This window comes from Sminthopsis crassicaudata, chromosome 1 (genome assembly GCF_048593235.1).
Source record: "Sminthopsis crassicaudata isolate SCR6 chromosome 1, ASM4859323v1, whole genome shotgun sequence".
Lineage (NCBI taxonomy): Eukaryota > Metazoa > Chordata > Mammalia > Dasyuromorphia > Dasyuridae > Sminthopsis > Sminthopsis crassicaudata.
In genome coordinates, this window is record NC_133617.1 from 189778451 (window position 1) to 189803008 (window position 24558).

The window sequence follows — 24558 nt, forward strand, 5'->3', positions numbered from 1 at the left end:
TATGAATTTTTAGAATCAAGTCAAAAAGCCATATTGATAAGTATAGTCAGTAAGCATGAGCTATTCACCTGAATCTCTTCCAAAGGCTTGTATAAAGTCTCTTCCTAGTTATTCAATCCTGAATTGTGGCATTAAGAATATTTTTGTCCTTAAACTACATTTAAATTTAATTGGATTCCTTTGAAATCCTGTGTATTAATATTTTGTATATTAAAAACATAATGTTAGAAAGTCATACATGGGTTTCAATAGACTGGCAAAAATATCTAACACACACACACACACACACACACACACACACACACACACACAAAATAATAACCCCTCTATTAGACTCTAATCTTCTTTTCGTCATAAATACGGCTATTTTTGTTTGGAAGAGTGAAAAAACTGCCTTAAAATCAGTTAAACAATTACCTAATAGCCATCTACTAACAGCTATTTGGGGTGAGGGAAGAGCCTGACTGTTCCAGTTTTAGTATTTTTGCAGTAATATCTTGACCATTTTGAGGTGGAAAGGAAATAGCTAATACAACAAATGAAAAAATCCAGAATGCAAACATTCTTGACAGGTTAAAACATCAGGCAAAATAGAACAGAATGAGACTGAACAGGATAAATGGGAAGTTTTTCCTGTGAGTGAAAAAAAAAAACTTATGAAATATAAAGTGAGTTACAGATAACAAGCCAGAAAATATTCAGAGAAGATAATGAAGATGTTGAAGGAAGGGCCTCAAATTTATGGGTAAAAATAGTCTGTTGAAAAATTTGGACACACATAAGCTGGAGAAGAGATTAATGCCTTAGAATATTTAAAGAGCTGTCAAATAGACAGGACTTGGAATTGGTCCCTTTGGTCCCAGAGGGAAGAATTAGGTATAATGTGTAGAAAATAAAATGAAACAATTTTTGACTTGATGGAAAGAAATACTCCCTATCAACTGGCTAGTTGAATATATAAATAGGCTCTTTGAGAAGACATATACTTCTCTGTCTTTGGAGGTCTTCATGCAAATGCTGGATAACTACTTTTTGAGTAGTTGTAAAAGGAATTTGTTTTCAGGCATGGGTTGGACTAAGATGGGTGCTAAAGTCTCTTTTAATTCCAAAATTCTATTATTCTATTTCTGTGACTCACTAGCCAAATCTGTTACAGGAGCCACCTGCTAGTGGCTGCTGGGGATCTAATTCAGACCAGCAAAATAGAGACCTTCATGTGAGACAATGATAATGATACAAGGAGACTGGAAGGCAATTGCATTCTCTGACCTCTCTCCTCTTCCCTATTGCTTCTGATTTATTTCATTCCTAATTCACAAGCAACATCTGCGTCAGTAAAGGCTATTTGCAATTCCTTCCAGTGTGTTATGATTCACAACTGTTTTTGCACTTATGTGAGCACCCAGATATTATGTGTGTGTGTGAGATGGGGGGGGAGGGTGGTCACAACTCATCAAATAATCTATCATGAGACCCAGAGGGACTTTTAAATGAAACTATGTTGAAGATTCCTTTTATACGAAGAAGGTTGATAAACATGACAAAAGACAGAAATAGTCTTGATGAAAAGTCTTTGAGAAGATAGACCATACTAGAACACTTTGGATATAGTTGTGAACTTTGGATATAGTTGTGAACAACTATTCTGGGGGGGGGGGAATTTTAATTATAGAGAAAAATCACAGAATTATTTCTTACATTTTTAACCTGAAGTCCTATTAATGGGAATAAACCTAAAAAAGGTCAAAGACAAAAAAGAAAGGCTCTATATGTAACCAAATATCCATAGCCACAATTTTTATAATTACCAACAATAGGAAAAAATGTTACCTATTTATTTGGAGATCTTTGAACTAGTTGTGGCATATACATGAATTTTATTGTGCCATAAGAAATGGGGAATAAGAAAAATTCCAAGAAACAAAGGAAGGCTTATATGAACTACTGAGGAAACCACTTAACAAGCATTTATTAAACATCCAAAGAAAATTATGCAATAATAAAAAAACATTTTACAATAATGAATATTGTTATATGAAAGAACACTTAGTAGTAATGAAAAAGAGAACACAAATGGATTATATTGACAAATCATAATCCTGGAGATTATGTACTTTCTTTCAGTACAGGGATGGAGGACTGTATTTGTGAATAATGTCATATATACTGTCAGTGGTGGTTGTCATGAATGGAGAGTGCACATTGCATTTCACATCTGTGATATAAACACATAATGCGTTAATAAAATTTTAAAAGAAACTAGTTAAGGGTGCTGTGAAAGAAAAAAACCCAAAGAACATCATTCATAAGTAATTTAGCAGTAATGAAGTAGGATATGGTTCAGAACTCTGTACACAGTGTTAGCTCATGATAGAGTCAAATTCTGGACCTGTAGGTTTGGTCCATTAAATCAGAAAAATGTCCTGTCTTTATAAGTCTGTTGGAGAGAGTAAAGTTCTGTGGAGTTCCATGACTTTTCTGTACATATGTTGTGGAATTAAACTGATGGAAACATGAACATCAATTACCATTACTTGAGAACGATAGGTGGGGCTACAGAACATATACTAATTAATTTTGGCTGAGCTGTTTTCCTTCCCAATTACAATATGAACCAGATAGTAATAGCATGATGGATATAAGCTGTCAGCTCTAACTTGGAAATCAAAGCTCTTAGAAATATACCCTTGCTTCATTCTTTCTAGTTATCCTGACCTCTTAATAATCTCCTCTATATCATCACATCGGCAGGGAAACCAGACTATTACTCATCTCCTCATCTCATCTTATCTCCTCCCCCTCTCTCCTCTCCTCTCTCCTACCTGTCCTATGTTTTCCTTCTTTACCATTTTTGCTTTGTTCCTCTTCACACTTAGAATCCTCATCTTCTATTCCCCTTATCTGGTGAATCCTTACCTATCTAGAAATACTCAACTCACATACCAAATCCTGTATGAAACCTTCTCTAATCAATCCCAGTTTTGTAGGAACTTTTCTCCCCTTAAAAGTCACTTGGCCCTTTCATTGTATCTTTCTAATGTATTTAGTATGTATGATTTTTAAAAAATAGTTACTTAGATATGCAAATTTCATTTGAATTCAACAAATATTTACAAAATATCTACTAGGTACAAGAGATGCTTAAATACAGAAATGGGTTTGTGAACTCATTTTTGTGAGTATTCTGTAGATAGAGACCCAATGGATTGCACCTGTTCATCCATAGCCCATAAATTTATCACATGCAATATTCTAGGAATCTTCCTTTCTTTCTCAGTAAGTCATTTCTCCCTCTTACCATATCACATGGTATGACCATTTCATCTTCTTTTAGGTTCTTATATTTCTTAGAAGACATCCTTTTCTGTACTTCCCCCTTGTGACTAATGACTTATAATCATACCTGATGTCCACTTTTTTATTGTGCTCTAAAAGATGCTTATTTTCAACTCTTCACACACTGGAGCGTTCCCTTTCTTATGGCCATGAACTTCCTGAATACTACTATTCAGTAGAAGAAGCTTTGTTTCAGAGAGAAACTTGGTGTCATTAAAAGTATTTTGCATTTTTCCAAAGGTAATGCAACCCATCCCCACCTTCTATTATTCATTTATGGACTCAACAAATTGTACATTTATAGTATCAAGCAAAGATAAAGAAACAAATAAACTCTATAGGGTTTCCATCCAATTGCATGTTGTTGTTACTGTTGAGTCATTTTTCGGTCCTGTCTGATTCTCTCTGAACCCATTTGGGGTTTTCTTGGTGGAGATAAAGGAACAGTTTGCCATTTTTTTTCACCAGCGAATTTTTATAAATGGGGCAAACCCAGTTAAGTGACTTGCTGAAGGTCCTACAGCTAGTAGTGTCTAAGGTCAGATTTGACTCAGGAAGATGAATATTCCTGACTTCATTCCAGCCCTGCATTCCATCCACTGAAACACCTAACTGAATATTACAGCTCAGATAATAGACTGTAGGGATTTAAGAGCAAAAATGTAACAGATAAGAGATGTGATAGATAAATAGAACTCAGGAAGACTTGAGATCTAAACCAGCCTGAGACATTTACTAGCTATATATCATCACCTACCTGCCAGGGTTGTTGTGAAGATGAAATGAGATGATCATTATAAAGTGCTTTGAAAACCTTAAAGTGCTATGTAAATGCTAACAATTATTAGTTAAAAATAAAACAGTTCCTGCCATTAAGAGACATATGTTCTATGGGAAGAGGATTTGGTGAGGAGAGAGGGCCACAATATGTACTCAGACAAGCAAATACAAAGTTCTCAGAAGAAAGAGAGAGTACTAGAGGATCAGGAAAAACTTCACGGAGAATGTGGTACATCAGCTGAACCTTGAAGGAAGGATGTTGTGATGTGTTCTAGAGCCTCCAAATTGGGGCGGCAACATACTGTTGCTTTCTAGAGCCCCCATACCGGGGTGATTAAAATATCCCTTCCTAATGGAGAAGTGATAAGGTGGGATTCCATTTTTCCACTATCCTCCGGAGTCCCGTCTCATCTATCAGGTGATAGATTGTAAACTTCATGAGCTCTAATATCTTGTCTAATCTGAGATTTGCATCTCTCTAGAGTCCTCAGGTACAGTGCTCTGGATGAGGTGGGCATTTGATAAATGTTTGTTGAATGAAACAGAGTAGACTCATACATTCTAACTAATGGATGCCTATGGAGTGATTGATTGGTTGATTGATGGAACTTCCACCACTGTCTGGGTTTGAGCTGAGAGTGGAATGAGAGGAAAAGAAATTAAACCACAGTTTTTGAGAGTCTAAATATATCCCACCAAATGTTTCACAGCCCAACAACTGCCCATTATGGTGTTTTTATCATCATTGAAACAGTTAGCCTCCTGACAAGGCTGGCTGCAGCTGTGGGAGCCCTCAAATTCCTGGCTTGCTCAGTCAGCAGAATTTACTCTGAAGGATCCCACTTGCTGACAGGGAAAAGGGTTTACTTAAGTAGTATTTCTTCTTCAGCAAGTCTTCAAATTATCATGGAAACTTGAATCTGAAAGGAACTGTCAGAACTCAGCTAGTTTTATAGAATATTTCAGTTCACAGAATCTTACCATCTACAAATGTTGGGCAAAGAGGCAAACTGACTTTATCCCACATCACACAGCTACTCAATAGTAGAGTCCAAACTAGAAATCTTGTATTATCTTTCCCAGCAGGCATGTTTCAGGTTAAACTGTAAACAGCAAAACAATTTGCAGTTAGAGAGAGAATTACTTCACCACATAATTCTACACAGAAGTATGCATGTACAAATTATACAGATGGGAAACATGCAAGCAAATGGGGATATGATAAAATTCCCTTCTGTTTTGGGGGAACACCACACCTCTAGTTTAATCAATGACAAACAGCCAATTACTCCAGCATTCCATGATTCCCTCTGTACTTGTTGAAGTTTTCTAAAACCTTTATGCAAAATTATATATTATTGCTCTTATTTACTCACTACTAATACTTCTAATATTCTCTATTAATAAAAATCTCTACTACTACTGCATCTCCCTTCTGATTGATGCTGTTCAATCATTTTAGTCGTGTCCTATTCTTTGTGACCCCATTTGGAGTTTTGTGGGCAAAGATGCTGGAGTGGTTTTTCATTTCCTTCTTCAGCTCATTTTACAAATGAGAAAACTAAGACAAAAAGAGTTAAGTTTCTTAACTTGCCCAGAGTCACATAGCTAGTAACTGTGACAGATTTGAATTCAAGATGAGTCTTCTTGACTTCAATGTACTCTATCCACTATAGCTGTCCTCCCAGATTGTAAGGCATATAATTGCAAAGACTGTTCTAGTTAAATTACTAGGTTCTTATTTAATAAATACTTGCTGGATTGACTACTGTTTCTCCAATACTTGCTCCATGCTTCTCCTTCTGGCTTTAGTTATCTATTGTATCCAGATATTTCTCCCAACTTTCTCCATGATTTCAGTGCCTAATAGTTTCCCTTTCTATTCCATCCCCTGAAATCATCCTCTAGGACTTCAGTATTTGTGTTGGCAACTGCTCTAACAAAACACTCTCAATTCCTCAAACTCCTCAATTTTCTTCAATTCTTTAAATTCCTCAATTACCTTTTCCTCCCTTATCACACCTTAGGCTTTATCACATGAAAAATTTCACCATCTCCAAGATTTCAAAATTCTCCTTTTAGCCAAAATGTCCTGCCTTTCCATTTTCATCACAATTCTATTGCTTCAACACATCACTATTATCCTAGCCTACCACTTAAACTGTGTTGTCACAGTTGTTTAAAGGGAATGTTCTCTGTTGTAAAGCTGAGATATTATATATGGAGGGGGGGCGGGGAGATGGAGGACAAGGAATGGAAAGGACAACAATCTTAGTAACTTTTTTGGCATGAACTTTCTTAAGACTTTACTTTATTCTGCAAGGTCCATACCCATAACCTTGCTTAGCCAGGTTTATCAATATCATCCTTTTCATAGTTATTTTCCCTTCTTTCCAGATGAAGATCTTTGACAAAAACAAAGATGGCCGCTTGGATCTGAATGACTTAGCAAGGTCAGTAACATTAAGAAAATTCAATGGGTTCATAAGTAAACTTTGTAAGATTGTGATATGTTTAAATTTCTCTTATCTAGAAAACAGAGATAGAGTTGGAAACCAAGGGTCCTCATTTGTGGAATAATAGAGTATATGTCATAACAGGACCCAGATAGAAAGTGTGTTTTTCTTGTCTATTACTAAAATCTTAATCTTTATATAAATTTAGGCCCAGTTCTGAGTTAAATTCCTAACAGATAAATAAAAATGAATTAAACACTTATGTGCTAGACACATAATGAAGTTTGTGTCCTCAAAGAGATTCTGTTCTAGTAGAGGAAGACTACTTTGAGTTTCTGACCAGCATGTTCCAAATCTAGCATTTTCCATGAGACAACAGCTTGTTCCACAAAGAATTTTACACAGATTTTGGTATTTTTTTAAAAAGGCCACACAAGGACCCAATTTTAAATCAGTTTGCCATTTTCTAACTATGTGACTTTGATCCCTTTTAGCTCTAAAGTTAGGAACCTGCAATTCGTGGAAATACATGGAACTAATTTTTGCATAGGAGTGGTCCTTGTAAAAGCATATCATCAACTGAAGCTGGAGAGTTTTTGCAGATAGAATATCTGTCATGAGTAGGGAGCCAAGTATAACCTGAAGGGTGATTATAAGAAATGGGTGATTATAAGAAATAAGTGGAGGAAAGGGACTACTAAAGGCAGAAATCTTTAGTATACAACAAAGCAACCTTTATTATGAAAATGCAATCAAACATATTTTGATCTTTTAAAACTGATCTGCTCTCATAGGTATTATGGTGTTACAAAAATACTTTCCTATTGTTGAGCATCATAAATTTGGGTTCAGTGTCCTTATTCTATCCATTACTCACTTGTCTTGAACAAATTCCTTTACCTCTTTAAAACTCAGTTACTTTCTCTGGAAAATAGGTGTAATATTGCCTACCTAGCAGACTAATTATGATAATCACATTAGATAATGAAACTACTTTATAACTCCTTACTTGTTATAGAAATGTAAATTATTCATATTGCAGAACTTCAAAGGTTCATGACCTCATCTGTGCAGGAATTCCTGTCTCTAAGAACCCTGCAGTTCTTTAGCAGACAGTTTTATGAATTGTGATAGCAGAAAAATTTATTACTTGGTGATAAGGATCTCAGATAGGGGTCCTCAGCTTGGAGTCACACTAGAGTTAAGTAGAACCAGTCAGTGCTTGTACTTTGTATATATAGCCATCAAGAAGCCAAAATCATCTCCCTTCCAACATGAGTTGTTTAATTATTATAATTATCCTGAACAGTAAGGAATTCAATAAGCATTTAAGCACTAGAATAATAATAATAATTAGTAATGTGATTAATAATAGCTTGCATTTATTTAGTGATTTAAAGTTTGCAGAACACTTTATAAATATTATCTCATTTTAATCTCACAACAACCCTGGGAAATATTGACTCCATTTTACAGATGAGTGAACTGAGGTAGGTGACTACTTGCCCAGGGTTATATAGCTATTAAGTATATGAGGCAATAAAGTTATCCCTTCAACATTATGACTTTCTCCAACACATTTGATATCTTGGGTTAGCATAAGAAACCAAATGGGAATTTTAGGAAGAGTTTTGTGGAAGCTGCATATGATACACAAAGGGCAGCAGACAACACAAAACCTATGACCAAGTATTTAACCCAAATTTTACAATAAGGTACTTAAGGTATTAAGCTGTTTACAACAGTCCATGAAAGAAAAAGAAAAAAAATTATACTTCTTCTCTGGAAGGGAGAGCCAAAAAAATTTATTCAGATTTTCCAGATCAAGGGGGCAATGTGGTCCTTATCCCTACTAGGTGGAAATAATAACTGTATTTGAACTTAGGTCTTCCTGACTCCAGGCAAAGTACCTGAGTTGAAATCCTGTCTTTGACCCATATTGACTTTGTTACTAAACAAATCCTTTAGAAAAAGTACCCATCATGGTCCTAAAAACTTACTCTTTCATGTAACCTGAAGTTATAACCTCTGGCAACAGTAATCCACAGGTGATTATGGATTTTTTCTTCTCCATATAGAATTCTGGCTCTCCAGGAAAACTTCCTACTTCAATTTAAAATGGACGTAAGTAGCAGTATTTTTCTAGAGTAATTCATGCCATTGTCAATAGATTTAAAGGGAAGAGTAGAAGGGAAAAAGATCATTGAAAATTTGGATTTTCACTTATTGGTTGCTTAAATGATTTAGGGAGGAATCAGTGGAATTATAGATTGAAGTATACAAAGGGGGCTCTGATTCCTAAAGGCCTTCTGGGGAAGTCACTCAACAAGCATTTATTAAATGCTTACTGTGTGCCAAGCACTATACTAAGCATTTACTAAAGGGGGGGGGAAATCCCACAAAAAAACAAAAACAAACTATATAATTTTTGTTCTCAAGGTTGTCTGATTCTTTCTTTCTTTCTTTTTTTCAATAGTTTTTTTTTTCCAATTACATGTAAGAGTTTTCATCATTCATTTCTGTAAGATTTTAAGTTCCAAATTTTTTTCTCTTCCTCCATTATCTCCCCCTTCCCCAAAACGGAGATATAAGTTATATATCTGATCTGATATAAGTTATATATGTAACAATCACTTAAACATATATTAGTCATGCTGTGAAAGAAAAACCAGGAAAAAATGAAAACCCATGAGAAAGAAAAAGCAAACAAAAAAAAAGTGAAAATAGTATGATTCAATCTGTATTCAGTCTCCCATAGTTCTCCCTCCGGATGTGAATGGCATTTTCCATCCCAAATCTATTGGAATTGTCTTAGATCACTATATTGATAAAGAGAGCCAATATTGATCATTACATAATCTTGCTGTTATTGTATAAAATGTCTGCCTGGTTCTGCTCATTTCATTCAGCTTCAATTCATGGAAATCTTTCCAGACTTTCTTGAAATCATTCTGCTCATTATTTCTTATAGAACAATAATATTCCATTAATTCACATACCAAAGCTTATTCAACCACTACCCAACTGATGGGCATCCACTCATCTCAGTAGTGGCACTTCTGGGTCAAAGGGGAAAATCAGTTTGATAGCCCTTTGGGCATAGTTCCAAATTGCTCTCCAGAATGACTAAGATCTGTCCACAACTCCACAAACAATGCATTAGTGTCCCAGTTTTTCCACATCACTCCAATATTTATCATTATTTTCCCTGTCATCTTAGTCAATCTTACAGGTGTGAGATGGTACCTCAGAATTATTTTCATTTGCATTTCTCTAATCAATAGTGATTTAGAACATTTTTATATGAATATAGGTGGCTTTAATTTCTTCATCTAAAAATTCATCTATTGATATCATTTGACCATTTATCAATTAGAGAATGATTTGTATCCTTATAAATTTGACTCAATTCTCTATATATTTGAAAAATGAATCCTTTATCAGAAATATTGGCTGTAAAAAATATTTTCCAGCTTTCTACTTTCCTTCTAGTCTTAGCTGCATTGGTTTTGTTTGTACAAAAACTTTTTAATTTAATATAATCAAAATTATCCATTCTGCATTTCACAATGTTCTCTATTTCTTATTTGGTCATAAATTCCTCCTTTCAAGGAGGACAGATTCGAATGAAGGAAACAAGTGTAAATCAAATTCAATATTAAGATAACTGTCTATTGAATGTAGTCCTCCTCTTGACCTCCAATTAGGAGCTGAATGTCCATTAAAGGCTACCTGACTAAGGTGTTATTTGAGCTAAGTTTTAAAAGAAGCCAGAACTCAGACTCAGGACTCAGGAAACTGAGACTACTTGGGGAGAGGGGTTGTTTTTAATCATGGTCAGTCTGGGGGTTTATTTTACTTAACTACACCTAGTTGTAACAAGGAATTTTGTTTTTCTTGCTTTCTCAATGAGGGATAGGAAGAGCTGAGAGGAAAAAGAAGGTGGAGCTTTATTTTAAAAAATAAAAACAAAATATAAAAAAGAGGGGAAGGAAGGAAGGAAGGAAGGAAGGAAGGAAGGAAGGAAGGAAGGAAGGAAGGAAGGAAGGAAGGAAGGAAGGAAGGAAGGAAGGAAGGAAAGAAGGAAGGAAGGAAGGAAGGAAGGAAGGAAGGAAGGAAGGAAGGAAGGAAGGAAGGAAGGAAGGAAGGAAGGAAGGAAGGAAGGAAGGAAGGAAGGGAGGAAGGAAGAAGGAAGGAAGGAAGGAAGGAAGGAAGGAAGGAAGGAAGGAAGGAAGGAAGGAAGGAAGGAAGGAAGGAAGGAAGGAAGGAAGGAAGGAAGAAGGAAGGAAGGAAGGAAGGAAGGAAGGAAGGAAGGAAGGAAGGAAGGAAGGAAAGAAGGAAAGAAAGAAGGAAGGAAGGAAGGAAGGAAGGAAGGAAGGAAAGAAGGAAGGAAGGAAGGAAGGAAGGAAGGAAAGAAGGAAAGAAAGAAGGAAGGAAGGAAGGAAAGAAGGAAGGAAGGAAGGAAGGAAGGAAGGAAGGAAGGAAGGAAGGAAGGAAGGAAGGAAGGAAGGAAGGAAGGAAAGAAGGAAGGAAGGAAGGAAGGAAGGAAGGAAGGAAGGAAGGAAAGAAAGAAGGAAGGAAGGAAGGAAGAAGGAAGGAAGGAAGGAAGGAAGAAGGAAGGAAGGAAGGAAGGAAGGAAGGAAGGAAGGAAGGAAGGAAGGAAGGAAGGAAGGAAGGAAGGAATGTTAGCATTGTAAGGGGAAAAGAAAAAGGTGTGAGACTAGAAAAGTAAGAAGAGTCTGTGTTTTGGAGATGTTTAAATGCCAAATAGAAAAATTGTTATTTTTTTTCCTGGAAGTGATAAAGTACTCTGGAGCTCCCTTGTAGGGCAGGCATGGAGAGTGACATGACCAGATCTGCATTTTAGAAAAATCCTCTTGGTTGCTCAATGGGGAGTGGATTGAAGTGAGAAGAGACCGGCAGTGGGGAGACCAGTTTAAAAAGCAGTCCAGTTGAGAGATGATGAGACTCTAGTCTAAGATCACATGAACGGAGAAAAGGTAACATCCATGAGAGATATCATGAAGGAAGAAACAAGATTTACCAATGAATTTGATGTGTAAGGTGACCAAGAGGCCTGAGGATAACACTAAGATTTCTAGACTAGGAGCCAAGAAAAGTTCAGAAGAAGATTATAAGAATATAGGGAAAATAAGGAGCTCTATTTTGAACATTTTGGATTGTCTCTGATGTAATTTCCTTTCCTCCCAGGCCTCTAGTACTGAAGAAAGAAAGAGGGATTTTGAGAAAATCTTTGCACATTATGATGTTGTAAGTACCTTGTTCTTTGTATTACACTCTTGAGACTTTTGAAGTGGAGTTTCAGTTAGTTTGAAACTCTTGATTTAAACTTTTGGGACTTTTGAGGTTAGAAAATTGTATAGCCACTCAGTTGAACATCATTCTAGCTCCTAGTACAAGGACTCTACATCTCTTTAAGTAAATTCTGGCTGCAAGATTTTTTGTTTCCACTAAGTTTGCCCACAACTCCATGCCAACTGTCATTGGGGAGAACAAACTAAAAATGGCAGTCTATAAACATATCATTTTCTAAAAGTGGGTTTGTCTATCTTCTAAGCAAAAAATCATCAAACAATATTGAAATTTTTGAAATAGTTTTGTTTAAATTGCCTTAGGAGTTAAGAAAGATGAGTCTACTTTTTAAGAAAAGTAGAATTGGTCAAATGAGGAAAGAGGCACAAAAGTTCAAGGAGGGAAACAATTCCTTAAATATTGAAATTGGGGGCAGCTAGGTGGCATAGTGGATAGAGTACCAGTTCTGAAGTTAGGAAGACCTGAGTTCAAATCTGGCTCAGACACTGAACACTTCCTAGTTGTGTAATCTTGGGCAAGTCACTTAACCCCCAATTGCCTTGGCAAAAAACAAACAAAAAAAAAGAAATATATATATATATATATATATGTGTGTGTGTGTGTGTGTGTGTGTGTGTGTGTGTGTGTGTGTGTGTGTATGTATATGTATATTATATATATGTGTATATATATGTATATGTATATTATATATATGTATATATATATACATATATATAATATGAATTGGGCAAGTGAAAACTAATGATTCCTTGAGAAATAACAAAAAAAGGGGGCAGCTAAGATGGCATAGTTGATAAAGCACTGACCTGGAAGTCAAGAAGACCTGAGCTCAAATTTAGACTCAGACAATACTTTTTTTTAAACTTTTATTTATTTATTTTTACATTTTTTTTATTATTATTATAGCTTTTTATTTACAAGATATATGCATGGATAATTTTTTAGCATTGACCCTTGCAAAACCTTCTGTTCCAACTTTACCCCTCCTCCCCTCACCCCACCCCCAGATGGAAGGTAGACCAATACATGTTAAATATGTTAAAGTATATGTTAAACACAATATATGTATACATATCCATACAGTTATTTTGCTGCACAAGAAAAATCAGACTTAGAAATAAGGTAAAAATAATCTGAGAAGGAAAACAAAAATGCAAGCGGACAAAAACAAAAGGAGTGGAACTGCTATGTTGTGGTCCACACTCATTTCCCATAGTTCTTTCATTTATTGTAGCTGGTTCTCTTCATTATTGAACAATTGGAACTGATTTGGTTCATTTCATTGTTGAAGAGAGTCATATCCATCATAATTGATCATCATATAGTATTGTTGTTGAAGTGCATAATGATCTCCTGATTCTGCTCATTTCACTTAGCATCAGTTCATGTAAGTCTCTCCAGGTCTTTCAGACAATACTTCTTAGCTGTGTGACCCTAGGAAAATCACTTAACCCTAATTGCCTCAGCAAAAAGAAAAAGAAAGAAAAAGAAAAAAAGGAAAGAAAATTGTGTCAAAAGATGAAAAAATGAAGAATCTCACTGGGAAACAACTGACTTGGAAAATAGATCCAAAAAAGATAATTTAAGAAGTATTAGACTACCTGAAAGCCACATTTAAAAAAAAAAAAAAAAAAAGAGCCCAGACGTCATATTTCAAGACATTATCAAAGAAAATTGCCCTAAAATCAGAAGACAAAATAGAAATTGAAAGAATCCATCAATCCCAAAATTAAAACTCCCAGATATATTATAGATAAATTCTAGAACTTCCAGGTTAAAGAGAAAATATTGCAAGTAGCTAGAAAGAAACAATTCAAATTATCATTGAGTAACAGTCAGTATAATACAAGATTTAACACCATCTACATTAAATGATTGGAAAACTTGAAAAATAGTATTCCAGGGTTCAAAGGAACTAGGTTTACAAACAAAAATAACCCAGCAAAGTACCCAACGAAATTGAGTATAATCCTTTGGAGGTAAGGGATAGGAAAATGGATATTTAGTGAAATGCAAGACTTTCATGTTTGATTCCTTGAAAAGACCAGAACTAAATAAAAAATCTGACTTTCAAATTCAATCCTCAAGAAAAGATAAAAAGGTAAAGAGAAAAAAGAAATTATAAGGGATTCAATAAGGTTAAACTGTTTAAATTCCTACATGGGAAGATGATACTTATAACTCCTAAGAACTTTATCATTATTAGGATAACTAAAAGGAGTATACATAGGCAGAAGGCACAGATATGAATGGACTAGAATGGGATGATATCTAAAAATATTATGGGGTGAGAAAGAGGGATTCACTAGGAGAAGGGGTAAGGCAGTGATAGAGTGGGGTAAATTTTCTCACATAAAACACAAAGTAGCTTTTATAGTGGAAGAGAAGATGGGACGTTGGCAGACAATGCTTAAATCTTATGCTCATTGGTACTGGCTCAAAGAAAAAAAATAACATATACACTCAGTTGAGTATAGAAATTCTTACTCTATAGGGAAATAGGAAGGAAAGGAATAAAAGAAGATGGAGTGAGGAGCTGATAGAAGGGAGGGCAGACTTTGGGAGGCAATGGTCAGAGAAACTGTGAAGAAGAGTGTTTATAATTCTCTTGACAAGAACTATGTGGGAGGAGTTTAGGGCATATTTGCATTTGGAATACATTTGATATACATATATGCATTTTTTTTAGTGAATATGTGACTCACTGATGTGGGTATTCCTGCCAGCAGAACAGATGGCAACTCATTTATATGCTCTCATCCTGTGTGACTCTTGTATGTGTCCTTCCATAAATTCTACACTCTTACAATTTAAAAAAAAAATGTGTTTTATGTTATGTGTGATGGGCAAAAGGAAAGAAGATGTTTTAATGTTCAGAACATGTTGAAATACTCTTATATGTCCCCTCTGGTACCATCTCTCTTGATCTGTTTCTAATTATATGCTTTGCCATTCTCTGAGCAAAAACATGATATTGTGGCTCTTGATTGACTTAAGACAGCCAACAGAAATGTGTGGCAAATACTTCCTGCTCTGAGTTTCTGCTATTTGGAAAGGGGAGAAAAAAAATAAATCAATGTATTTTATTCATTCATATTTGACATAAACTCTGCCTGCAGAAGTCAAGCACTCAGGAAGAACAATTTCCAGGGGAGATTTATTTGGGATTAATTCTTTAATCATTTTCATGTGTTATATCAATGTTCGACACAAAAACTAAAGAAGAAAACTACAGAGTCCTGGAATCTATTGACATACTGAAAAGATTTTTGCCTTGGCCTGTCTGCCACATTTATTCTTGTATTTTCTGACTCCGTTCAATTGCTTGGACTTCTTTTCTTTTTTTCCTTTCAGAGTAAAACTGGAGCTTTGGAAGGCCCAGAAGTGGATGGATTTGTCAAAGATATGATGGAACTTGTCAAGGTGATCTCATGAGGCTAAGTTAATTTTTCTTATGCTGGGCTTTTGCCAGAATTGCATAGTTTTAAGCGTTCATACAAGAGAGAATATCCAGAAACATTTGTCTGTTCACCACTGGACTTTTAGTAAAAATCCAAAGACATCTCCCCAAATTCTATCTTTATCTCTTTTTAAAAAAATCTGTTATTTAAGCAACAAAGAATCTGTAAGCTTCTACATTAAAATGTCAAGTTTATCATAGATACACTATGCTGTTTGAACATATTTCCATATTTGAGAGTGTTATGCTTTCCTTCCACTCAAAAGAATTTGAATCACATTTTTGAATTTAATTCTCTTTGAGAAGATTTACTTATTTGTATTCCATTAGTAATCTAAAAGCTTCTCTTACCTCTTGAAAGGGATAGCTGTTTCTCTTTTGGAAGACAGGAGTGTCCTTGATTATCTTAATTTAGGTTATATCTCTCCAGGACAAAGAAAAGCTGAGAACTGACAATTATCCAGTGAATTTAGCCTAGATAGACAAATCCAGAAATCTAAGTTGGGTAAAAATTATGCCAAATTGACTATCTTCCCTGATGAAGTTAAAACATTAATTTGTAGCTTTTCCCTTTAATTTGGTAATATAAAAATAAAATGTGGGTAGATGTTGGGGATATATTTGCTTAGCAATCCACAGAGACTGGCAGTCAAGGAGGCACAGTGACCAATGGAAAACTGATTTTACTCCAGAGAATCCAAAACTCCACCTGCGTTAACTGTCCTTTTGCTACTAAAATGAGGACTGAGGGTGGGGATGAGAATGGGAAAAGTAGCAAAACAAGTAAAGGCAAGAGTTTTGTTATTTTATTTTATTTTATTTTAGGCTTCTGTGGAACAAGAATGGGTTTACTGAATGTTAACTTTCTTTTTTAAATTTTTTTTATCATAAACTTAATCTTAAGTAAATTCTGTTAACTTTCTGCAGTTTCATTATGTATACTAAACTAATCACTTAGATTTATTTCCTACCCCCTACCATCCCCATACCCTTCACAAAGTGCTCTAAATGGGAAGTCTTGCAGGCATTTCATCATGGGTAGGCTTCCTACCTGTTTGGACAATGGTACCTGGCAATTAAACAGATTTCTATATTAACTTAACTTGGAATGCTAAGGAATATCCAATGCTAGAAAATGAATTCTTCCTAGTGCACCTTAAACTTCTAACACAAAATATACATCACTAGCTAAGGCAGATTCAAGAAATAATCTGGAAGAACAGAAGCAATTAGAAATCTAAATAATTCGATTGACAGCATCTCCCTTTCTTTCTCTGATCTCACTCCAAACTTGAGGAATATCAATTTTTCCTAGACAAAAAAAAAAAATTATTCCCAGACTTTAGGTCTAAATTGAGCAGAAAAAAATTGATAGACTTTTCTCATTTATTGCCCATGTAACCATGGTGATGCCTAATCCTACAGCAAACAGGAGGCTTCTGGCTCAGGAGGGTCTTTTTCTAAAAAGTTGCTGCTCCTGGATCCTTTCTTTCTTTTCTGTGATCATCTTGGAATGGGAGAATGTTAGAGGTAACCAACTTTGGGGATTATCTGGAATCCACCCTTCATTATTCAAAGGAAGAGACTGATATTTACTCTTTTTTTCCTTCCTCTTTCTCTTCCTTTTCCTTTCTCTCTTTTCCTTGTTTTTTTTTTTTTAAATTGGTCCTTTAAGCTCTTCATAACCATATTTTGCCTTGACTTTCTTCCTCTTCATTCTATGCACTCTGTGATCCAGTGACAATGACCCTTTGCTGTTCCATCTTCCCTCTCCAGCCCTTTGCACTCAATAGCAAATCTTGGACATAGGAAATGGAGTGCTTCCCATATCAGTAGCATTTTTCCTTCTCCCACCTCTCCCAGTTTGCTTCTCTGGCTTCCTTCACCTTCTGTTTGAGACCATTAATCCTTTCAGTTGCTAGCGCCTTTCTTTCTGAGGTTGATTTCACCTGTGCTGCATGTTTGCTATTTATACCTAGTTATTTACGTATCATCTCTTCCATTAGAATGTATACTCCATGAGGACACCTCTCTTTGTGCCCTTAGCACCAAGCACATAGTAAGCCAGGCAGATAGTAAAGCATTTTAAAATCTGCTTGTTGAAAGTGTCCATTTTTGCCACCCCTTATAGTGTTGAGTGGAGACCCAATCTCATAACTGACTAAGAACTGTGCACATGGAGAAGCTTCTGACCACAAAGGGCATCAAATGGAGTATAAGAAAAGAAAATCATAGGAAGCAATGAGAATAGGAACTAGAGTCAGATTCCCCAAATTATCCTTCTAGAGTCAATCTATCCATTTGATACCAGTGCTTGGTGACAATGCCCTTTCCCTGTTCTGTGGTTTAATGAGTAAAAGGAACCTCTAAGAAGATGGACATTGGTTTTCTTTTACTATAAATCTTCTTTCTTTAAGGGCAAGAGAGAGACCCATGAGGATAAACCAACTTCCAACTGTAGGGAAATTCTGGAGTGAGGATAGCTGTGTTCCCAGAGCAGAGCAGCTTGGGACCGTAACCCATAGGAAAAGTAGAGAAATGAGAGAATAGGCTGGTACAGTGACTTGAAACATAGATCTTCATTTTTCCAGCTTAATAACTCCAATACTTTCCATCAGTCTTTATATGGCACAGACTAAAGCTGGCTTATCAGTGCCTTTTCTAAATTATGGCTTCCAAAATGGGACATTCAGAGGTAATGGGACCAAAGCAAAGTACAGTAGATCTATTAACCTTATTCTGAATGCTACTTCTGTTAACTCATTATAGGATATAGGATTGTAAACTTGTCACCCAGAGAGATATACATGGGAATGAACCTGTTTGCTTCAGAAGCAGTTACAGTAATCCTTCCAACTGTACAGCTTCCTGCCATATCCTAACTTTTTTTCAGGATGCTGGAGGGCCCAACCCCAAACTGCATCCCAACAAATACCATGGATTTTTTTTTTCTGGTGATCATTTTGTTTTCTTGTTCTCTAGCCCAGCATCAGTGGAGTAGACTTGGATAAGTTTCGAGAAATTTTGCTCCGTCACTGCGATGTGAACAAGGATGGGAAAATTCAGAAGTCTGAGCTGGCATTGTGTCTCGGATTAAAAGTCAGCCCCTAATCATCAGTGATCTTGATTCTGTGCTCTGTGTATATTTGTATGTCAGCCCTTGCTGGTAGAATTGGTATCTAATCTCTGCTAATAGTATTTTAGTGGATCTCTTCCCATAATTCCTAATTCTTCCCATAAATGTTCAAGGGTAGCAGTGAATGGGAGTAGAGGGAGGTACCAAAGGGCCTTCCTTATAATGTAGGGATAATTGTCCAGGCCTTGTAGGGAAGTCACCCAAAGAATTGCTCTCACTTTTATAAATCAAACTTTTCTGCCTCTCATGAAATTCACCTAGCCCACAATGACTACCTTCCTGACTATCTTGTAATCACTCACTCTGTCCTGGGATAGGTATCCCTGAGTATTGTCTATTTGTCCCTTTATACCTCTTAGGCATCCCCAGCTTCCTGTGAAGATTAAATTAGTGTGCTGTGTAAATGTCTGTTCTGTCATTTGTGCAAATAAAATTGGAAATGAAAATAAACCCTGGAACTAGATTAAATAGAAAAGTGCCTGTCATTGGTGCTTATGTCTCATGCTATGTTTTACTTGCTGGATTTGGACCACTTCTAATCCCGCGGACAGTGAGAGAAAATTTGGCAAGACTCTGGTTACAAGGTTCTCCTCACTGGAGCCTCATTGGACCTGAAGTGATGAAAATGAAGAAAATCAATGTTATGTTGTATTATTTGATAATCAATATTATTCTATAACACATCCTATTACCCATTTTCTCAACCCCAATTTTCAGCCTAGTTCAAAAGGAGTCCCAACTAAAGGCAAGATTAAAAAAAGTGATCACTCTCCTGCTAGCTAAACAATTTAAAGTGGGACCTTGACTTTGTTTCAGGAAAACAAAGAACCTGCTGCAGCTAGGCCCCTTCCCAGAGGATAAGTCTCCTCCTGTCCTTGTTATTTCTGTCAAAGTTAGGGATGACTTGGTCTTCAAGAGGAAGACTAATGGGAAAGGGAGGATGGATCCCGACTGGAAGGGGGTTTTTTGTTTTGTTTTTTGTTTTTTGTTTTTTTAGTCCTTACAGAAAAGGTTCATGCCCATCGAGCAATTAACATTCCTTAATTACTAGAAAGGGATGTGGTCATCCACACCTGAAAGCCAACCCACCTACCAATAAGGATCATTTCACCTTTGCCAAAGAAAGTCCAAAAGTGGTACAATCAGGACAAAGTTTAAGAGACTCTGCCAGTCTCACTAGATGTCTCTGGTCATTGGGAGAGGCCATTGACCCAATTTCTTGGTTACTGTTAGCCTAGCTAATAAATTGATCTTGGCTTTTTGCTGAGACTCCAGTGTGATGCAACACTGTTAATAAAAGATATCTTGTTCTAGAGAAAACTGTATTTCAGTATCATTTTTAATCACTAACAAAACTGTATTAAAAATCATAATTTCCACTGTCAGATAGTTATTGTATGAATGAGATTTCTTATATTCTTCCTAATTTTGTGCCAGGAGAATAAATGGACTCTTACTACAAATTTATCAGCAAAACTTATCTTCTAAACTTGGGGGTCTTTTGGGTTTGATTTTACTCTATCTCCTGTCTTGTCTCTCTCCTTTCTCTGTGTGTGTGTGTGTGTGTCTCACATACACACATGCAATTTCTCTTTAAAATGTTACTTCTTAATTTTTCTTCCTATTAGTCTAGAAGAGTAAAGGAAAAGGATAACATGTGACTTTTTGAATCAATGAAGTAAAATTATTAAATGCATAAGATTAAAATAAACATTTATAACTTTAAGAGAATTTAAGAGAAATAAGTATTTGGATCATGAATTCAATTCCAGTACAAATCCAGTACAAAAGGAGTATAAGTGCTCCTTGTAATAGAGTCTTATGTGAAAATGATGATGGTCCTAGGTATAACACTACAGAGTCTCAATTTTTTCACTTACTCTGTATACTTTTTCACCCTTAATTTTCACTGTATTTCATTCACCATTTCTTTAAAGGCAAAATCTTGCCCTCAGTCCCCTCCCCTGGATTACTTTCAACTGAATCAGGAAATAATTAATTAGCCAGTCAGAATTGGTGGTTACCAATTTTTCTTTTATATCAATAGAGATAACTTTATACAAAAGGAAAGGTTAGAAAACAATTGAGCAATAATAGATTTGAAATGGTTGCAACCTAACCTGATGACAAAAGGGAATGGCAGACTTCTTTTTCCCCTTTAACACATTCTTCTTTTGAGAAGGAGAAGAAAACACAAAGTGAATACTTTGCATGCTTAACAGAAAATAGCTTGCCTGCCGGGGAGAGGAAAAGAATATAAAATTTTCAGGGACTGGGTGTGTCTGTGGCTCACTATCCCACTCCAATGGTGTTGCTTTCAGCTCTTTAGCCCTAATCATCATCATCTGCATCAGAAACTAATGAGATTTGGGTGGGGGGTGAAACAGGGCACCCAGGGACAGGGAACATCATTCTGACCCTTTCCCAATACTCCACTTGACTAGCTAAAGATGCATTTTCTTTATCCTTCTTGCCAGAAGCCTCTTAATGTTAAGTTTAAACATCATAGGTCTTTACAAACTTTAGGTAAAAGTCTGCCCATGATTACTCCCTGAATCTTTTATTTCTTTTAAGATGTTCATGAAACTGGTAGGCTAGGAAGGGTTACACAAAATTCTAAAAATCCACTCTCACAAATTTGTGAATAGAAGATGAAAATGACATGCTATAGTACTTGGATATCAAACTCGGAAGTCAAGAAGTTCCTTCATTTAGCCAAAATGTCAAAGAGAGTGAATGAATGAATGAATGAATGGGGGTTTAAAACAAAAACAAAAACAAAAAAGTTATTCTGAACTTGATAAACACCAAGAAACAAGAAAATTCCCATCTACAAAGAACAGAAAAAGAAGTTTGCATAGAAATCTGTGAATGTATAACATACAACTGGGGGGTTGGGAATTGAGTATATAATTCATGCAATATATTACTTTCAAAGCCATTGTGCTTATAAATATCTCTTTGTGAACTATCTTCTGTTTGCTTCTGTGAATTCTTTTAAATGTTTCATTAATACTTTTATTTTCTCTTTTTTTTCCTCTTCCTTCCCCCAATTCTTCTGCTTCCCCAAAATAAAAATCCTTCTCATAAGAAAGAGCATAATCAAGTAAGACAAAATAATAAATTGGTCAAATAAAAAATATACATATATACATATACATACACACATATTTGTCTCATTCTACACTTTTAATTCATTGCTACTCTCAGTAGACAGGAAACATTTTTCAATTCCTTACAGCCATGAATAGTCATTATGTTGCTCATAATTCTTAAGTCATACAAAGATGTTTTCATTGACTATATTGTAGTCCTACTAAAAAAAATTTTCTCCTGATTCTACTTGTTTCACCCTCCCATCAGTTCCTGTCAGTTTTCCCAAGTAGAAAGGCTCCCTTAGTCAAAGAATGAAGAATCACACTTCTTTGCTGGGGGCCTAGAAGATCCAAGATCCAAATTAACCAGAAGACTTCTACCTTCTAAAGAACATAAAAGTAGTATGACCACATGCCTCCTCTCTGGAACACAGAGCCAAAGGGAACAAATACTCACTTGCTCTACAGTTAAGAGTTTTTCTTCTAATTTCTGAGTGGATGCCCATCTACTGTATATCACCTACTGTCACCTACTGTATATCAAAGCCAACATTTCCCTTAACAACTTTCTGGTTTGACATTTTTGGATGTGAAAGTTACAACTTCTATCATTTAATGCGTCACCACAGGGCAAAAAAAAAGCAGAAAGAGGGTCCAAATATCACTGATTTCTATAGAATACTAAAGTGTTTTATGTGAACAGGGATTGTTTTATGTGAATAGGGACTGATCAAGAAAGGTTTTCAATCAACTTGAAGTTATAGGACTTTTAAAAATTACTCTTCCTATATCAGGTCTGAATATGATCACTGGCACTTAGTTAAGAAAACAAAGACAGTTCATTATTGGGTCTCAAAACCTATGCTGCCCCAGAAATAAATTGATTGATTTGAATCATTTCTTAGTTTCTCCTAAGGAACAAGTTCAAATGACAATGAATATGATTTGGTTAGCTGGGCTTAATTTGCAATATATGGGATGTTCTATAGTAAGGGCAAGTGTTAGGGCTTGCCTTTTTAGGGCTATTCATTCTTGTTTGATGTTGACCTAATTTACCCAACTCTCACCAGTGGTTTCAAAAACCTATAGCATGCACATGGTCACAATGTGGTAAAACCAACTCAGCAAATGGGCTAAACTAGATTGAGGGTAACTGACAGACCTCAAACCTTTTAGTGAGGTAGAGAGGTCAAAGCATGTGAAGACTTCCCTTGACAGAACAGGCAGGTGAATGAGAATTATTTGTTCCCATTTTCTCCTCCAGTCTTCTGTGTCCTATGGAAGAATATAGGACAGGAAGACTAGAGATGGCCCCAGTTACAGTGGGACCTAAGGTTTTTTTCCCAGGTTTCAGCTTGTCTGAGGCAAAAAATAGTGATTTAACACTAGATAAGAATTGAGACAAAAAATGGCCTAGTTTGCCTTCATAAAAAGGATCAATCAATCTGGGAGTGGATGATTTACTTACACCTGGTATTCCAAAGAATTTTAGCTATTAAAGTTTTAAATTGCACTAAGACTTTTTTTTTAAATTATAGCTTTTTATTTACGAGATATATGAATGGGTGAATTTTCAGCATTGACAATTGCAAAACCTTTTATTCCAATTTTTCCCCTCCTTCCCTCCACCCCCTCCCCCAGACAGCAGGTAGACCAATACATGTTAAATATATTAAAGTATATGTTAAATACAATATATGTATACATGTCCATATAGTTATTTTATTGCACAAGAAGAATCAGACTTTGAAATAATGTACACTTAACCTGTGAAGGAAATAAAAAATGCAGGTAGACAAAAATAGAGGGATTGGAAATGCTATGTAGTGGTTCACACTCATTTCCCAGAGTTCTTTTGCTGGATGTAGCTGGTTCTATTCATTATTGAACAAATGGAACTGATTTGGTTCATCTCATTGTTGAAGAGAGCCATGTGCATCAGAATTAATCATCATATAGTATTGTTGTTGAAGTGTATAATGATCTCCTGGTTCTGCTCATTTCACTTAGCATCAGTTCATGTAAGTCTCTCCAGGCTTTTCTGAACTCATCCTGCTGGTCATTTCTAACAAAACAATAATATTCCACAACATTCATACACCACAATTTATTCAGCCATTCTCCAATTGATGGGCATCCTTTCCAGTTTCTGGCCACTACAAAGAGGGCTGCCACAAACATTCTTGCACACACAGGTCCCTTTCCCTCCTTTAAGATCTCTTTGGGATACATGCCCAAAAATAACACTGCTGGGTCAAAGAATATGCACATTTTGATAACTTTTTGAGCATAGTTCCAAATGACTCTCCAGAATGGATGGATGTATTCACAATTCCACCAACAATGTATCAGTGTCCCAGTTTTCCCACATCCCCTCCAATATTCTGCATTATCTTTTCCTGTCTTCCTAGCCAATCTGACAGGTATGTAGTAGTATCTCAGAGTTGTCTTAATTTGAATTTCTCTGATTAATACTGACTTGGAACATATTTTCATATGGCTAGAAATAGTTTCTTTCTTTCTTTTTTTTTTTTTCACAAAAAAGCATTTAATGAAATAATGTATTAATAAAATTCAATAAAGCACAATCCCTCTTGAGCTCTTTTTCCCATAACTATGTCTTCTTTTTTTTGTTTTGTTTTGTTTTAAAAGATCATGAATCCATTTTGACCTTATCTTGGTGTACTGTGTTAAATGTGGGTCAATGCCTAGTTTCTGCCATACTGATTTCCAACTTTCCCAGCAGTTTTTGTCAAACAGTGAATTCTTATCCCAAAAACTGGGGCCTTTGTGTTTGTCAAACATTAGATTATTAAAGTTATTAATTATTTTGTCCTTTGAACCTAACCTATTCCACTGATCAACTAGTCTATTTCTTAGCCAAAACCAAATGGTTTTGGTAACTGCTGCTTTATAATATAGTTTTAGATCTGGTATAGCCAGGCTATCTTCATTTGCTTT

At 35.7% G+C, this 24558-nt stretch overlaps 1 protein-coding gene across 1 annotated transcript in view; it reads left to right on the top strand.

Annotated features, from left to right (window-relative positions):
* The window catches only part of SCGN (secretagogin, EF-hand calcium binding protein), a 64091-nt gene extending 44339 nt beyond the window's left edge, over window positions 1-19752 (top strand). Inside the window, exons 7-11 of the mRNA XM_074285129.1 lie at window positions 6514-6569; window positions 8651-8696; window positions 11784-11843; window positions 15261-15329; window positions 18349-19752. Coding sequence (XP_074141230.1) covers window positions 6514-6569; window positions 8651-8696; window positions 11784-11843; window positions 15261-15329; window positions 18349-18477 — 360 coding nt within the window. The 3' untranslated portion in view covers window positions 18478-19752. The remainder of the gene's footprint in view (window positions 1-6513; window positions 6570-8650; window positions 8697-11783; window positions 11844-15260; window positions 15330-18348) is intronic.
* The last annotated feature ends 4806 nt before the right edge of the window (window positions 19753-24558 follow it).